Genomic DNA, 17,070 nt, shown 5'->3' with positions numbered 1-17,070 from the left:
AACTTTGCCACCACTCACAAAACCCAAAACTGATGTGATTCCAACACCCTGTTGCCAGAAACCACAAGACAGTCCCATAATTCCCGTTATCCACCATTGCCCTATAATATTAATAACTTGATATTGGCATCTTATGCAACAATCCAACATTAGTCATGCTTTAATATCTTATTTAAGTTTCTTCACATGTAAACAAACTTGTATTTAGGTGATTCTGCAGTGTTCTTTATTTACTACACATTACTCTCTTTAATCTACTTTCTGGGTTGTGTGATGTAAGTGATCAAGCTGTAAATGGATGTAGTAGAGATAACATGGACACACCATTTTTATGCTGAATTACTTCTGTGACCGTGATAACAATCCATAACTATTCTTTTTCCTCAAAGCTCACACTGAGCTCCTGTAACTCAAGAAGAGAACGCAGAGAGTGAAAATGATTTCTTAGCTAATCATAATGCAAAAAATCTGAATTTAAAATCTGTCTGATTAATCATCTGATACTCCTTCGAGCATTGTTCGGCAGCCCCAACCATGTATTTCCTCGTCGTCATCCTTCCTCCCGTCTGTACAGCTAGACAATGGTTACAAAAGCGCCTGGAGTCTGGTCTTATTGTAGAGCTCTATGTCCTCTATGAGTTCGTAGGTATTCACAATATTTCCATTTCCCCAGAGGGGATTAATCATGATGCGGGCTATTATAATTTGTTCCTCGAAATTTGTCATGTCTGTGTGTGGCGATGCTCGATGTTCTGGAACCGCACAAGTATCGACTCCATCAATCAGTATTACCACGGTAACGTTGTGAGAGCTCCACTTCCCCTGCGGCCAGTGGAGGGGAAAGGCAATTATGCAGGTACCATATGAGAGCGAGGGAGCTAGAGACAAAGTTAGTGAGAGAGAGCAAGAGAGCACCTGAATAGCAATAAACAGCAAAACAGGAGTGCATGTTTATTTCCCACACCACTTAATGTTTTTTCTCTTTGCACTGTATGCCTGATTGATAATTGGCATTATCTGATTGACTGTGTTCTTTTTGCATAAACAGCCTCTCTGGGTATACGAGGCTGAATGTTTCCAGTATTAAGCGTGGCCATCTGCAGTTCCTTTCCATAGTTTGGTAACTGAAAACTGCACTGGGGAAGGTATTAAAGCAGCACACTACTTTCTCCGTGGTGCAGCTCACTGACCACAATACACCTTGTTCCTGTGTGTTTATGTTGTCTTAGTGCAACCATTAGGTATCAGTGTGATACCTAATGCTTTTATTTTATTTCCTTAATTGCTGTTTAATGATGTCAGCTGTTATGAGAATGTATCTTAGAAACGTTAATATCATGAAAATGAATGAAAAGGTGTGTCTTTAAATATGACAGGTAACCTTGATCTTAGGTAAAATGTGTAAGTTCTGAGAAAATGTGCCCCAATATATGGAGTGTGAACATTTTCACCAATCTTCTCCTGTTAGAAAAGGCACGCTTCGTCTTTGGCATCCCTGGTAAATAAATTACCAGGGCAAGTAATTAAGCTACATGTCAATAACTCATGCCAATTAAAGTACAGAGCAGAAATCAGGTATGCATTGAGTCCAGGACAGTTTTCTTCCTATTGATTCTGTACTAATGCCAGGCAGTCGTCCAAGGCTGGTGTAGTTCCACAGTGTCTGTCAGTCAACAAGTGCCAAGCAAAAACCATTGGAATGCATTACTGTGTTCTGCGTGTGACGTGAGGTCCAATCAGTGTTTCACAACTGTTAGAATTCATTGGGAGAGACAATTTTCACATTAGCACTTTGTGAATTCTGTTCTACTGTGATTTTTTTTTTAAAGGAAACAATCACACGCTTTATTTGTTTGCCTATTACGGATCTGTTTAATGTTTTCAAAGGCAAATAGGATGAAACATCTTGTGGGATTCATAAATGTCTTATGATAATCTAGATGTGCCTAAATTCATCTTCCTGTCTTTGCATACAGATGAGACCAGACGACTGGATTAACTGTTAAATCTTTATTTTGTTTATTTACAAAAAGAAAATATTCTACAGTTTTTGCCTCATGGAAATGTAAAATATGTTATGTTACTTATAAAATCCCACAATGTTTAAAAAATACTGTTTTTCAACATTAATTGTTAGACCATGTCAGGGACCAAGCAGTAAAGCATAAAGGACACAGGTGGTTTTAATTCAAAAAATGGGTTTTATTGACCCAAAAATATGAAAATATATTTAACAAAGCCAAAACTTAAACAGGCAGACCAATAAAAGAGGTCAACTCAATAGACTAAACTCAAGATAATAATTAACAGAACCTCAAACAACCATATGACAAACTGACCTGCTGAAATGACACACACGGGGGAAAACAAGATGGCTGCCATATAACCAACTAATACAAAACATTTAAACAAACATGAAACACCCCCCAGGCAATGAAGCATGTGGTGCAATCCAATTAGGCTGTCAGTAGTACTTCAGGTCTCCCAGCCCTTTGCCACACAGGAGGAGACACCAACCCCCAGGTAACTCAAACAAAGAAAGATGTATTAATATAACATAAAACAGAACTTTGACCTTGCAAGGTTAATATGTGTGCACGCCATATAAACATTGGAAGGTGTGATGGAAAAATGAATACATTTAATAAAGAAACAATATTGAACAATAAGTAGAATATTTTAAAGTAGTGACTGTAAATTAAACTAAAGTGAACAGCGGGTGGTGAGGTGTGGAGCTTACCATGTGTGGCATGCCATCACAGACCAATAAAAATGAAGAAACTGAAAACCCCACGTGTCTCATCATTTGTCAGCAAGACAAATGCTGTGATACAGAAACGCAGCACAACTGTTTTTATATATTAGATATTTTTTCTTTTGATTAAGAAAAGAAAAGTTTTGTTTAGTTCAAATAACAATAGCAACACAAAGTGCTTAAGAATGATTGAAGAAACATCAAAAATGTGGGCATGAATCAAGAATCAAATGAGGATGATGTCATTTGTTTATAAATAATAAGATAAAGTAATAAATAGGTTTGATATCAACAAAGTCCCATGCAGCACAATCGTCCCAGGCTTTCTTTGTATTTTGCATCCAAGAGCTTTCTTTCTTTCTTTCTTTCTTTCTTTCTTTCTTTCTTTCTTTCTTTCTTTCTTTCTTTCTTTCTTTCTTTCTTTAAGCCACTTAGAACTGACCTATGAATCATTCAAACATAAAATTGGTACCTAACCCAACAGACAACTTAGCAAAGAAGTAATTTTAAATGATATTTTAGACACTTGGTTACTAGCAGCCTGTTGCCAAAATCCATCATTTATTCCTTCTTTAGTGGAATCTACAAATTCTTTTTTGAAGATCACAGAGTTTGACAGGAATAAAACAGTATTTATACAAACACACACACAAACTAACTACAGCAAATGAACAGCATCTGAAAGTCATGCCCTTAAGAAATGAAAAAAAAAAAAATCCAGCAAAGACCTGACATATGACTTGAGAGATGCATGTGGCCCTTAAGGTGATCCACATACTCCTCCCTGAAGCCAAGGAGGGCCTCAGTGGAAGGGTGACTGTCAAGAAGCCATTGTTAAGGAAGAAAAACAGGGAGAAAAGGATGAGGTATGCCACATTACACAAGAACTGGACTGAAAGTCAGCTGCAACAGGTCTTATGGAGTGATGAGTCCAATTTTGAAATTTTTGCTTCAAATTGTCAAAGTGTAGAGAGGATGTCAGGAGAGAGGTGACTATAGCTGCTGCATTGCAGCCAGTGGTCTTGTGGATCCTGTCAAAACTGATGAACTTATGAACTTTATTATTAATCCATCACACAACATCATCTGGAAACCTCTTGATTTCACCATGACAATGATCCCAAACACACTGCCAGTGCAGAAAATTCAAACATAATATCACCAGAACTCAAAATTATTAAAGCAGTGTGAGATCATCTTGACAAAATCCAGAGCAAAGGGCAGCCGACATCCAAAGAAGAGCTTTGAATTACCTTCAAGAAGCCTGGAGAACTATTCCGGAAGTCTACTTAAACAAATGACAAGCTTGCATTAGAAAGTTCAGGCTGTGTTGAAGAATAACGGTGGTGTTAGAATTGTAAAGACTCCGTTTTTGCCTTTTTGTACTGCATTACCATTTATGGTTGCATATTTTAGTAAATCACTGCAGTCATTTCTCCATTTTCCTAATGCAATATAAAGAAATGAGAGGTAACTCAAGATTTTTGCACATAATAGCATAATAGGTTTTGAGATTTCATTTAAAGTTATTTATTGTATCTAGTGTAATAATCTCATTTGGATAGCTGTTAGAGATGCCAATAATACAGAGTCAGTATCTCTAAATGTCTTCGTTCTACTCTTTATTTAATATTTAAAAAAAAAAACAAAGTTAGAGGATCTCAGGAATCTAGGCTGAGCAGACTAACCAATGTGCTAATAACTGCTAACACTAATCTGAAGGTAGGTAGCATGCAATGCTTTACCTTGGGTCTGCTGATGAGAACTGCCTTTGGAGAGCGGTGAAAACTTTAATCATCGTGAAAATGTGAAAAAGCTTTGGCCAAAAAAAGTCACCCAAAATAGAAAGAAAGTTTTTTCAAGCACTTTAACAAGACTTAGAAAAACACAAATATTGATTTGAGTTGAGTAGGTATTTATACACTGGCATTTATACAGCCAGTGATAAAATTATTATAGGAATATAATAGTCTGGCCATTTACTTTCTCATACCTTACCGGTGTTTTTGCCCTCACTATCATTGGGTTCTGTGGTACCAGGAGAGAAGCAGGAGGTTGGCATTTTGATTGCTAACAACTACTCTTCAGCTCATTTGATATATTTGTTCCCTTATCTTTTCTGCAACATTACGTTTTATAGTTTTGCCAGCAGCCGTGTGACGCACACAAGTTCTCAACAGCACAAGAGTGGTAGCTCAATTATAGGAATAACATGCAGGGAATTTTTCCTTTTTTCTCTCTCTCCCTCCACACTCAAACTGGAGTGGAACCAGCAGATTTTGACAGATTAGGCCCATTATACTCTTCACATAGATTTCGATTAAAACCCTCCAGACAGACGCTCACATTATGATCTATGGTGAAGACGTCCTTAGGAACAAAAAAGACAGCGTATGTCCTTTTTTCTGTTACACAGACTCTGTCGAATGGTAATATTTTTAACCTCGAACAACAAGCGATTCCATCTGCGATAGTTACTCCTCTACTTAGCACCATAGAATATTTAGCCATTGCTTATAATGCTTTTTTAAGATCTCTTTGTATTACTTAAAAAAAGACTGCCTGGCACTGATCACACTCGGGGCACCGCAGGCAAACACATTCACACAAAGAGAACAGAAACACTGACATGAACACTGTGATGCAAGATGAATATTGTGCATAAATCAGGCATCTTCTTGGTCATACCCAGAGTAAAAAAAAAAAAAAAAAAAGTAGTGGAATGAATGCCTGCACAACCATCTATGTTTGAGGTAACCCCTTATCATTTTGATCAAAGACAAGGAAAATCAGCCATTCTGCCTGTATCTATATACAATTTATCACTCAGAAATTAGATAACCTTTCACTTCCTGCAATTCTATTTCTCAAGTGTTTCAAGCACAGCCAGAGGTAGTCAGCCACAGTCTTTTAAATAGAAAATGTTTCTCCTCAAATGGAAACACTGGAAATCTAATTCAAGCAAGCTTCTAATCTTCTAAATATAATTTTCTGGGAGCGATATGCCTGCTATTGTTATGGAAACAATAAGTAGCAAAATTGAGTTTAACTTAAGAAAGTAGCTGTACTTAGTGTGATAAATGGATACCTAATTTGCATAATTTGCCAAGAAAAAACACTTCATTTTCTAAACTACTGCCAGGGCATCACAGCATAATATGATTTACAATCCATCTCATGAGAACATTCCCAGTGTTGGTTAATATTTCAGTGTGTACAAAACAATACCTGACTTTAACAATGCATGGTCAAAGTCATAACCACTGTTGTACAAGTCCTGCACTATGTGTGTGTAAGTGAACTAGTGAATATTTCACACTCATTTATTTGTTATTAATAATAAACAGCACATCCTACTAACTACTCATTCATTATCGAATACTTGAACATTAGTTTCACTTTTTTGCTCCGTGTAGTAAAGAAAGTATCATACAAAGTGCCCAATATGTAATTCTTCATTTCTTCTGGAATACTTTACCTTTTATTTTTGTTCTTTATGTCCTGAAGTAAAGTGAGACAATTATTCTTCATAATTGTCACAAACATTTGCAATACCGTAAATGTGAGAAGCATTGACAGCTATGCTATGACAGCTAGCAAAGAATCTAGTGGTTAAGAAGATAGATTGGAGACTGGAGAATGGATAATCATCAATAAAATATCCATAATATACATAAAAACATTAACATTGCAATACAGTAATAATATCCTAATATACTAAAACATCAGCCAGTCAGTGTATAAAAATTCTAATACCATCTAGCAGGTCATCACATTGTTAGCAAAATATTACTCTGCTGTTACTAATTGTTTTGCCTCATAGGTATATGTTTGTTTACACATTTGTACCCCTAGTCTGTAGTCTGATTTTACCCAGTTACATGACTTTTAGTGTAATATTACTCAACTATAACTAATGTTAACACAATATGATTACTTGTACATTATCTTGGTAATTAAGTAATAATAGCTAGCCATATAACTTTGTATATAATTATATTATCATTCCCCCCTTGTCTCCAGCTTATTACCCCACTATTATCACAGTATTACCTGGCTGTAATAGAAAGTACTACCCATAAATGTTTGCATTCATTGTTTAACATTTGGGATGCAGGTGACTTGTGATGCAATGCGCGTATCTTAAGCTAAAAGATTTGATGTTTGATCGTTTTATCATAATATTGTTTGAATTTGGATTTTATTGTTTAAAAGTATTATATTTTGGTTATAATATAATGTAACATATTATAATATTAACTATTCATACATGAACTAAACTGGGTTTTATTACACACACAAACACACAAAAAAGAACTAATGTTGAAATAATCAATAATGAATGTGTAATTACTGCTTTGTGCTGCTCTGTGTTTGGATCACCTTAACTAGGAATGACTCACAAAGAAAGTTGCAGTATGAATAATTTATGGATAATAATGAACTAACCATTAGGTTACCTAATGATTCACTTATCTCTCAGCTGGTTCTTTTGCGAGATGTCATTGTCTATTGTATGGTCCTGGATAGGGAAGTAAGTGATGCTAAAAAAAAAGAGTGTGTATTGTATATGTGAAAAGTTAATTAATCCTAAATTACCAACCAAGCAAAGTTGACTCACCTCACTTTCAAACCTCTAATTGTTCCTCCTCCAAATGTCAGCGTTTTATTATAATGGTTTACAGTAACATGGTAATCAATGACAGCAAACGTCAGAGACTGTAATATGCTTCTGTAATTCTAACTATAGCCTACAGACAACATTGCTCCAGCTGAAAAAACACTTGTTAGCTGCATTGTCTTAGTACCCCATCAAAACACATATTATACACTAATACAGTGTCATCTTGTATTCATAACTGTACATACTGTAGAGCAGGCATGAAGTGATTTAACACGACTTCTTTAACAAAGTAAGGCTATCAAAATAAAATGAAGTGGAAACAATGCTGAAAATGTCCTTTGTGGTTTTACGGAATATCATTTACAGAGTATCTTATAGAGTTATTATATGGCGAAGAAGATGAGAAAACAGCCTCACCAAAGTGTTCATTAGCAGCAGGACTTCTTTACCATGCCACATGAGCTTGATCAGTGCAAGGACTTAACACTGTTTTACGATGTTACATGCTGAAATATCTTTTAAATTTAGGGACTTAAGGAATAAACCAGTCATGTCATTTTGGGCTTCCTTTCCTTGTTAGACTGTATTCTTTAAAAAGCAGACAGATATCAAATAAACTTAATTCTTATTCGCATTCACCCAATTTAAACTTCATTTCTTAAATCTTTGAAATACGCTTGTTTTTAGATGTTATATGGGTTATACATTTACTTTTTAATGTAAATCTACAGGCACAAAAATTATTACAAAATAAAAGTGACATTACAAAAACACTGTCTTGTCAGTGTTGATATATTTGCTCCACAACGAAACGAACGAATGTCTAAACCCCGTGCGTGTCTTGGGGGACCTGTGTGTGCGCTCCAAAGGCGCACACTGCAAAAAATATTTACCCGCAGGTCATTAGTCAAATAATGAGTGTGAAAATTTCCATTTTCTTTTCCAGCTGTAACATCCTCCTATCGAGTGACACATTGCTACTTGTTTCCTGTCCAAAGCAGCCTTTTTTAAGTAATGCTCGCTTCTGTCCTTGTGTCATTTCCTTTACTATTGCGCGCTGCCCAGACTTGTTGCAGTGACACTTGCTCTCGAAATATTTCTTTGAAAAGCCAAAATTTGCTCTATATATCAAATAACTGAAGTTATCTCGCTATATCTTATCTCGCTATATCGTGGAGGGGGGAAATCCTTGTTTAGGGTAAAAGGCAATTAAAATTGTCTTTAGGTTCAACAGTTTTTTAGGTTGTTGTTTTTTTTTCCAAAACGGGTTTATTTTTTGCAGTGCGGCTAATGCTGAAGTCATTCTCCGTCTCATACAGCAGCAACCAAGGACAAGAGAGCATCAGCAGTGAGAGGGAAAAGAAGAGAGAGAAAGGTGCCTCCTCTCGCCATTGCGATAATTGTCTCGCTGTTGAATCGATGTCGGTGCAAATGCTGCTCTAAGGGGAGGCAATAGGAGTGGAGGAGAAGCGGGGGGATTTAACTTCACACACGGACAAAACCTATGCTTGGATTTCGGCTCTTTTTCCCTTCGCCAATGCAAAAGGAAATATGCAGCGAAGCTTCACCATCCTCTACACCAGTTTACTGGGGATGTGCTTGGGTTCAAGCTCAAGTTTTCCAAGTAACATCAATATAGGTGAGAATGGCGCACACACATCGTCACCTTTTGTCTGAGAGAAAAAAACATCAACCTCTGATTCAACTTAAGTCGGTGTCTCTTTTTTAATTTTTTTCCTTTTCGTGTCCACTGTGTACTACATTAACTCCTCGTTCTTTGCTTCTCAACAGGAGGATTGTTCCCAAGCGGATCCCACGAATATGAGGTTTTTCGGTTCGCCCTCTCTCACCACCAGGACATCCCCAAACTGGTGCCGCAGGTGGATATGGTCATGATGGGGAACAGCTTCTCCATGACATATGCCTGTAAGTATCTCAGTGGAAACTGATTACATACTAGTCCATGTAGTCCACCTATTGAACCTAAATCTTTAAATCCGTTTATTGACTTTGTAAAGAGCGCTTGCAACTCCATTTGTAAGAGAAGAGAAGAAGGAGGAAAAAAGCCTGTGTAGGCTGTAATTGCTTTTAATACAGGCCTACTGCAAAGCGTGTGTTCGTAGGTTATCTTATTAACTGTTGCGTGGGACCGCAAAGGACTTGTTTCCTCTACATGATTGCAGCGTGGTTTGCGCTCTGGGGAAGCCGCGGGGATTCGAAAGCAACCTATGCGACAGCGACAGCTTTCCTTCAGTCATGTAACAACAGGTTTTTTGTTTTTATGGCTCCTCGTATATGATTTTTAAAACGGCTGCCAATGATCCCAGAGCGCCTTATGCTTCTTTTATAAAGAAAACAAGGAGTCAGCGCAGATCATGGCTCTCCAAACAATGAGGAGGGTAAAAAAAAAATACTCCAAATGCATTTCTAATTAGCCACGGATCACAATCCGATTATCTTTTCCTGGCAGAACACAGACTATTAAACCCTCCCACCCTGAATGCTTCACAAACACCAGCACACAAAATAAACGTTTTAACTTTTGGGACTTCACCCTCCTCCTTCTTTGTATTAATATGGATCTGGAACAGGCAGACGTATCCTCAGCTAACTCAAGTGAGAAACTGTGCCAGATTCTCTGACAATGGGATGCAGGATTTATGGTCATCAAGCAAGTTTAAAAGTCCTGCTGGTGAAACCCAATAGTCAGAGCAGTGTGAATGCTATTCTCCTGTTGGTGATAATGTGTGTCATTATGCCAGCACCAACAATTGCTCCGTGTCTGAGCTGTGCAAAAGAAATGTCAGTCTAAATTGTTTCATCTTTGTTAGCCCTGCTCTCATCCTTCCTTTGTATTCTGACACGATTTTGTCACCCTTGAGGCTCTTCAGCTGTGTTTTTCTCATTTCATCCTCGACTCCTCTGAATTTGCCCGTGGCTCACTCGCACTCTCTGTAGTGAAGTCGCACACTTCCAGGAGATACCCTTTGACAACCCTGTCTGTCTGTCTGGCAGGTGTGTGATACTGCTTCATCCACAGACATTTACTCCTACTCCCACTTTGAGTCGTTGCTTTTTCACTCTGAACCCTCCCCGCGATTCAAAAACCGGTCTTTATGACTTCCCTGCCGGAATGTATGCAGCAATGATATAAGTGAAGAGAAATTAATGTTGATTTATAAAGACACGAAATGCAAGTGTAATGGTATTCTGACTCAGAGTTTTAATGTAATGTGGTTGTAGTCGTTCTTATGAGATTCGGTTATGAGCTTAAAATTGGATTGGAAATAAAGCATTACTTGCAGCGGCACTCATGTAGATTTATAGACATCAGGTGCTGGCTGCTGCTGAAAGCTGAACACAACCACTGAAAGGACATTTACCCTCATCTGTCAGAGTCTAACAAAATATATCATTAAGCTTCATGCTGTGACTTGTTCTCAAGACCACACGCTTTATGAATCACAACCTATACAGAGACATCCATCTGCAGCGTGTCTTGTGGGAAATACTGCAAAACCTGCAAAGTCCACAGCAGATATTTCAACCATCATCCCCCTGAACTTCCCCCACCCTTCAGCCATTTAGGCCACAGAGCCAGGGAGCGCTGTGTAATGAAATGTAAACACACCCAAGATGCCCTCATTAAAGAGACTGTCCTCTGCTCAGAAGGGAGCGTGATGTAAAATATAGGAGGCAGGCTGCTGTTGAATGTTTGCAGATTTCTCCAGTGGATCAAACATGGATCCTATCGCAGTAGGGAGGCTGCTGCTGCTGGTGGTGGTGGTGTGGTACATTAACGTCTTTGTCACCGCGTGCAGCCAGTGGCGAGACATCAGCACAAAGAACAACTCAGATGGCTCTCGCCTGCCTTTTTTCTTAGATTTTCTCAGTCTTTTTTTTTGACTATTTTTGCCAGAATTGCTTCCAGAAACCATTTGATTGTACATATTTTCTTAAAAATATATATATCTTAGATATCCACAGACATCCTACCAAGCAACACACATACCCAGAGCTTAACGTTTTTGGTAATTTGGTGCTAATAATTCAGTCAAGGGTCATTGCTATTATCCAACTTTTCCCAGAGGTTGATTAGATCTATTCTCTTTTAGCTGCAGATGATGCAAACAGACTTTCCTTTTCTTTTCTATCTACCCATCCTGTCCTGTCTTTGATGTTTAAATTTGACCCCCCTCCCACCTCCCATGTCATGCACATCATTGCAGTCCATGGGTATGATGATGGGCTACGGTACAAGCGTGTCAGAAAGATTTGCAGTGGAAGGAGATGACAAAAATGAAAATGACACCTCTTCCTGCTGTGTGTCACTTGCTCTCAAAAGTGTTTGGATGTGAAGGCTATAGAGACATGTTTGAGAAGAAAAAGGAAAGGCTCTGGGGCTTGTTTATAATGAGTCAGATGAGAAACGCAGCCTATTCCTGGATTTCCATTTTGTGTGGTAACGTGGAGGAATTTTGTTTGCGTGAATCTACATCTGGGTGCCCTTTCTATTTAGGATGTCTCGGGTGACTGACAGTTCACCTCTGTAAGCGTGCGACTGTGGGAATGTGCCCGGGGCTCTTGGGGTCCGTGAGTGTGAAAAGCAGAAGGGTGAATGGGCCCTTGTGCACGGGGATGAATGGAGCTCCGGATGAGGGTGATGCTCATCAGCTGGCTCTTATGACCAGCCACTTCCTCCAGAAGCAAGTCTACACAGCATCCACAAACACATGCTCACACACACACACACACACACACACACACACACACACACACACACACACACACACACACACACACACACACACACTCGCTGGCACCTGCCTAAAGAGCAAAGGAATAGGGGCGGGTGGCTGGAAGTAGGGCAAAGGTGACAGAGAAAATGAGAAGAGATAAAGAAAGCCATAAAACGCTGAATGTTATGGGCAAAGTGGTTCATTTTATTTCCTGCATGTGGAGTCATCGGGGTAGTAATAATAACGATGGCATCACTGTCTGCATAATGTGAGGCTAATTTGCATTTCTCTCCTCTTCCATCTTACGTTGACAGGCAAAAGCGAGTCAAAAAGTAACAGAATTAGCAATATTGCCTTTTTACTGCTGTGTTTTCACATTTCCAGTAAAAGTGCTTGCTGGACTGTTTCCTTGTATACGTTTGCATCGTTTAAAATAGCTGCCAGGGATGCTCAGCATAGATAGAGAATGTTAGTCACCCAACAGTTAGATATCACATTACCATAATCTGCTACTGGTTTATAATGCAGATGTCTCTGATTCACTAGCTTCATGTCAAAGTCTCTGCAGGCTCCCGCCTGTATGCTCTGTTTCTCACTTTGATGTGCGGTAAGACTTACAACTAATCTTTGGCTATTTTTGGTTAAAAATGTAAAAAGAAAAAAGAGGGCAAAAAATCAAATAAAAAATAAATGAATTAAAAACATTGCACTTAGCAGCAAAGCTAGACTGTGGAATTTCCAATAATATATGTTTTGCTTCAGCAGCACCTAACTTACATTTGATTTTGTGTCACGTTCAGCCATCTTGACAATAAACCTTTCTTTAGGACTAATTAGTGTTCATGGAAAACACGATATGCGTTGACAGTGTGATGTAGATAGCAGTATTTTCCCCAGCTCTCTGAGGGTCAGTTAAAAACCTAAAGAGAGTGTGAGTGTGAGGCGGCAATGATCAATGAAGTGAGTGCTCTGTGGTAGCCTGCCTAGCTGATCAATAGAGCGTAGATGGGGGTGTGGGTTTGGGGTGGTGGTGGTGGTTGAGAGAGAGGGGGGGGGGGGGGGGGGGGACTGGTCGTGTGCTGCTTGTAAATCACATAGTATCACATAGACAGTATCAGTGAGGATATGAGTTATGGGAAGAAACTAAACAGGTACTATACCGACATGGGTCGTGGAGTAACAGTCTGACATGTACATAATAAGGACTTACCAAACAAGCAAGTTTTAATTAACTGTAGCAACCACTCCTCAGAAAAAAACATCAAAAATTGGTGATTTATTGTTTCTTTTATTGACTATTATTAGTTTATCCATAATCACTGGCTCCTCCACACCATTTCTTTGCCCTGTCTTTCTCCTATCACCCCGAACTGGTCATGGCAGGTGACTGCACCTCCCTGAGCATGGTTTGCTGGATGTTTCTTCCTGTTAAAAGGGAGTTTTTCCTTTCCACTTTTACCATTTGCTGGCTTAGAGGGGGTCATCTGATTGTTAGGGTTTCTCTGTATTGTTGCCTTACGATATAGTCGCACAACTGTTTATAGCTGTTGCTGTGACTTGGCACTATATCAATAAAATTGAACTAAAGTGGACTAAAACAAAAAGGAGGGCTGTTTTTGACTTCGTCTGTATAATTTCTTTTTATATGCCATAAGAAGTGAAAGCTTGTGAAATTTGTCACTATAGGAGCTTTAATGGAAGTGAGGCTGAGAGGTCTGGCATGGGAGGAAATATAGGGTGTCTGTCAGCCATAAAGAAAGCACGTCAAGGAAAACAAAAAGGAGAACTCTGAGTGTAGTAACCACTTCTAGTCACTGATTGAAATTTAGTGTGTGGTTTCACCGTTGTGCAGGTAAACATTTTTTGCCTCAGTGCAAAATGCAAAATATGGAAATGTAGATCAATATCTACCAAACATTTTGGCTTGTGACCCCTAAACTAAAAAAGCAAATTAAAAGAATTAAAGTCTAACATGTGATCCAGAACACTGGGGCTACAATCCCATGTCAAACCGCTTATATCAATAGGAGTTACGTTCCAGTAACCAAACTGGTGGACAAAATCCTTTACCTTGAGATAACTTTTGCCATCATGTTGTGTTTTCTCATGTGTATGCGCTGCCACATTTACATGGCTCAAGTTTTCCCCATCAGTGTAGTACCATGGTCTGACTATAAAAAAGAAATGTGTGCGAGCATGTGAGACTGCTTTCTGAAATCCTCTGTTCACACCCTTGCGCGCACACACAATAGCTAACAAGAGACAGAGCTTGAACAGATGCATTTAATGTATTATTCAATGCAGCACATCCAAAGCTATCACTCCGTGGAGTTATAAGCATAAATATGTAATAATAAGCCGACAGAAAAAAGAGAATTCAACCAACTCTGTTAAACACTATAATGCTTAGAAATGTTCAGCTTTCCATAGGAGAAACTTCAAAAAAGAAAAAGATGTCATCCTTTATTCTTTTCCATTTCTAGGTGCAAACCGACATGTTTCAGTTGGGGTGAAAGCAATGAGTGGAAGAGGGTGGTGGTGGGGGTGTAGGGAGTTAAGCTGCAATTTCAAGCCCGGTGGCTGGTGTCAGTGAAACTCTGGCTGGTTGTATTTGGGGGTTTTTTTTTTTTCCTGTTGTAGCAATTGTATCAGTCGTTGAGGTCCATCTGTGGTGACTGACTTCCACAGTGCATGCATGTTCAGAGGGATTACAGAGTATTCAATTTGCTATTGAAAATGGCAGACAAAAAGCAGATCACTGCTCCCTTCTGACTGTTTGGGACATCACAGTTATTTGTCAAGAAGAAAACAAAAGGAAAACAAATAAGAAAAAAAACTTGTGGCAGTTCTCTTGGGCTAGAGTCTGGCAGGTGCTGGTTTGATGAATGAGAAGACTCCGTTTTTTTGTTTTTTTTTCTTGCTACAGAGCACCAGGGATAGAGAAAGACCCATAGCAATCAATGCAGATCAGCCAAAACCTCTCCCAGAGCAGCAGACTGATAGGATGCAGAGCAGGAGGGGGGTAGATTTTTTTCCCCATGTTCTGTGCGTGTGTGTGTGCGCTTTTGTTGCTTTGTACAAGGAAGACAGAGGGAATGTACACATGGGGCAGGGAGGGAAGAAGAGAGTAATGGCTGCGAAACAGAAAATAAGCAACTTGTCATTTAATATCTTCGCCCTCATGTGACTTTTTCTAAGAAAGACTTGCCACATGAAAGTGAACTGACCAGCCAGTTCTGTTGTGAAGACAAGACCACAGCCTTTATCACACATCTTATTTAGCCCAGAAACGCACACACATTACTGATGATTGTGTCCACTCTGTTTCAGTTTGTCCCCCTCATTGTCTTTCAAAACCAACTCCAAATCCTCCTCTGTATTCATGCAAGCTCACCAAGTATTTAAAAAATTCTGTCGCCTCTGGAGGTAATGGGAGCTGGGACGTGGAGGTCTGAGCTGAGACATCTGGGGCTGGCAATTAGAAAACAATGTGTTCGCGGATGAGGACCAGGATTTGTGTTGCAGGGTGGAGGGACGAGCGCCTGATGATGGCAGCTGTCATGTTTTTGCAGCAAAGACAGAAGCGGAGTCCCTCTTTTGTCATACAGTGCATTATAGGAGCCTCTGTGTACTGTAATGAGGAACAAAGCCTACAAGCATATTAAGCAGTGTCACACAATACAACTGCTGTTGTTGTTGGCACAGTTGCACAGATTACACAAAAGTGACACAAGAACTGCAACAGTTGTTAAAAGTCGCAGAAGCAGAAAAGGCAAGAAATGAAACAGAAAATCATGCATCATCACATATTTTGCCTTACAGCTTAGACTGTTGTGTATATTTCCTTATGTGTAGTCGCATTAACTTGTGTGGCTGAAGTGTTATAAATCAGACAGATAAATGCATTGCAATACTAGATTTAACTTTTTGCTAGCATAAATTAGCATTATAACTGATACCTGGATGGTCATCATGCCTGTCAGTCTTGGCTGTCAAACTTAGCCAAGCGTGAAAAACCCACAAGATAATGTAATTATAATTACGTATTAACATTACTAATTTTGATACTATGGATGTCAAACTTGATACTAAAATAAGTATCTAAATAAACAAATGACTCTAATAATTGCTACTGAAAATTACTGTTGGAATGGATATGCATTTGCAACATTATTGATGCAAGTATTGATATCCACACTGTCTTTGTCTCTTCCAGTTGACACACAGCTTTACACAGCAGACGGGCAGGCACATAGCCCCTCCCCTCACTAGCAGCTAAACACATGAAATGTGGTTGATATTCACAACGCTATTAACTATTAGCAATTATCCGATACAAATAACCATCTGTTATCATTATGTAGCAGCTAGCAGCTGTGACCAATAATAAGATTGTAACGGTAATGCTGGAGCTAGCGTTATATGTCCTGCACGTCTGTAACATTACAGTGTTAATTTAAAAGGATAAAACAATTTGTGTATCTATCTATGTTTCTGTTAAAGTCTGAGATTTAATTCTGAGAAAAGACTACCAGCAATTAAATAGAAACATCTGCAGCACCATCTCAGAAAACATAGATAGATAGATGTGTAGAAGAGCATCATGAGAGATAGGTCCTTGATGAATAAGAACAACATGATACCACTATTAATATTGATATAAACGAGCCTCTAGAAACTGCCAAACAAAGGCTCACAGCTCAAGCCAGTAGGCTGAAGAGATATAGCAAGAGAAACAGAGGCCAAGAAAATAAATGCCTTGTTCTCCAAAGATCCGTTCAGGATGTACTCTCGCAGAGCTAGGTGGGTCTGCCTGCGTACTGCTGGAAGAACATCTGGGAGGAAAAGGTTCCATAATATCAAGTGACTAGTGGACCTAAGAGCACACCATGAAAGCCTGGCAGCACAAATAAGGGACTTGCTAACAGCAGGTACTCATCCACTACTGGCTA

At 39.0% G+C, this 17,070-nt stretch overlaps 1 protein-coding gene across 6 annotated transcripts in view; it reads left to right on the top strand.

The window, feature by feature from the left end:
* The first annotated feature begins 8,382 nt into the window (after nucleotides 1-8,382).
* The window catches only part of gria1a (glutamate receptor, ionotropic, AMPA 1a), a 75,987-nt gene continuing 67,299 nt past the window's right edge, over nucleotides 8,383-17,070 (top strand). For 4 of the 6 annotated variants that reach the window (XR_003274165.1, XR_003274166.1, XM_026188856.1 and 1 more), the window contains exons 1-2: nucleotides 8,384-9,018; nucleotides 9,171-9,305. Coding sequence is in view for 4 of the 6 variants with exons in the window: in XM_026188856.1 (XP_026044641.1) it covers nucleotides 8,931-9,018; nucleotides 9,171-9,305 (223 nt within the window). In the remaining 2 variants the exon portion in view is untranslated. Of the gene's footprint in view, nucleotides 9,019-9,170; nucleotides 9,306-17,070 lie in introns of all 6 variants that reach the window. The other 2 variants (XM_026188877.1, XM_026188844.1) reach the window with 2 other exon arrangements.

The sequence above is a fragment of the Astatotilapia calliptera genome, chromosome 2 (genome assembly GCF_900246225.1).
Source record: "Astatotilapia calliptera chromosome 2, fAstCal1.2, whole genome shotgun sequence".
Lineage (NCBI taxonomy): Eukaryota > Metazoa > Chordata > Actinopteri > Cichliformes > Cichlidae > Astatotilapia > Astatotilapia calliptera.
This window is presented reverse-complemented; position numbering and strand designations above follow the sequence as displayed.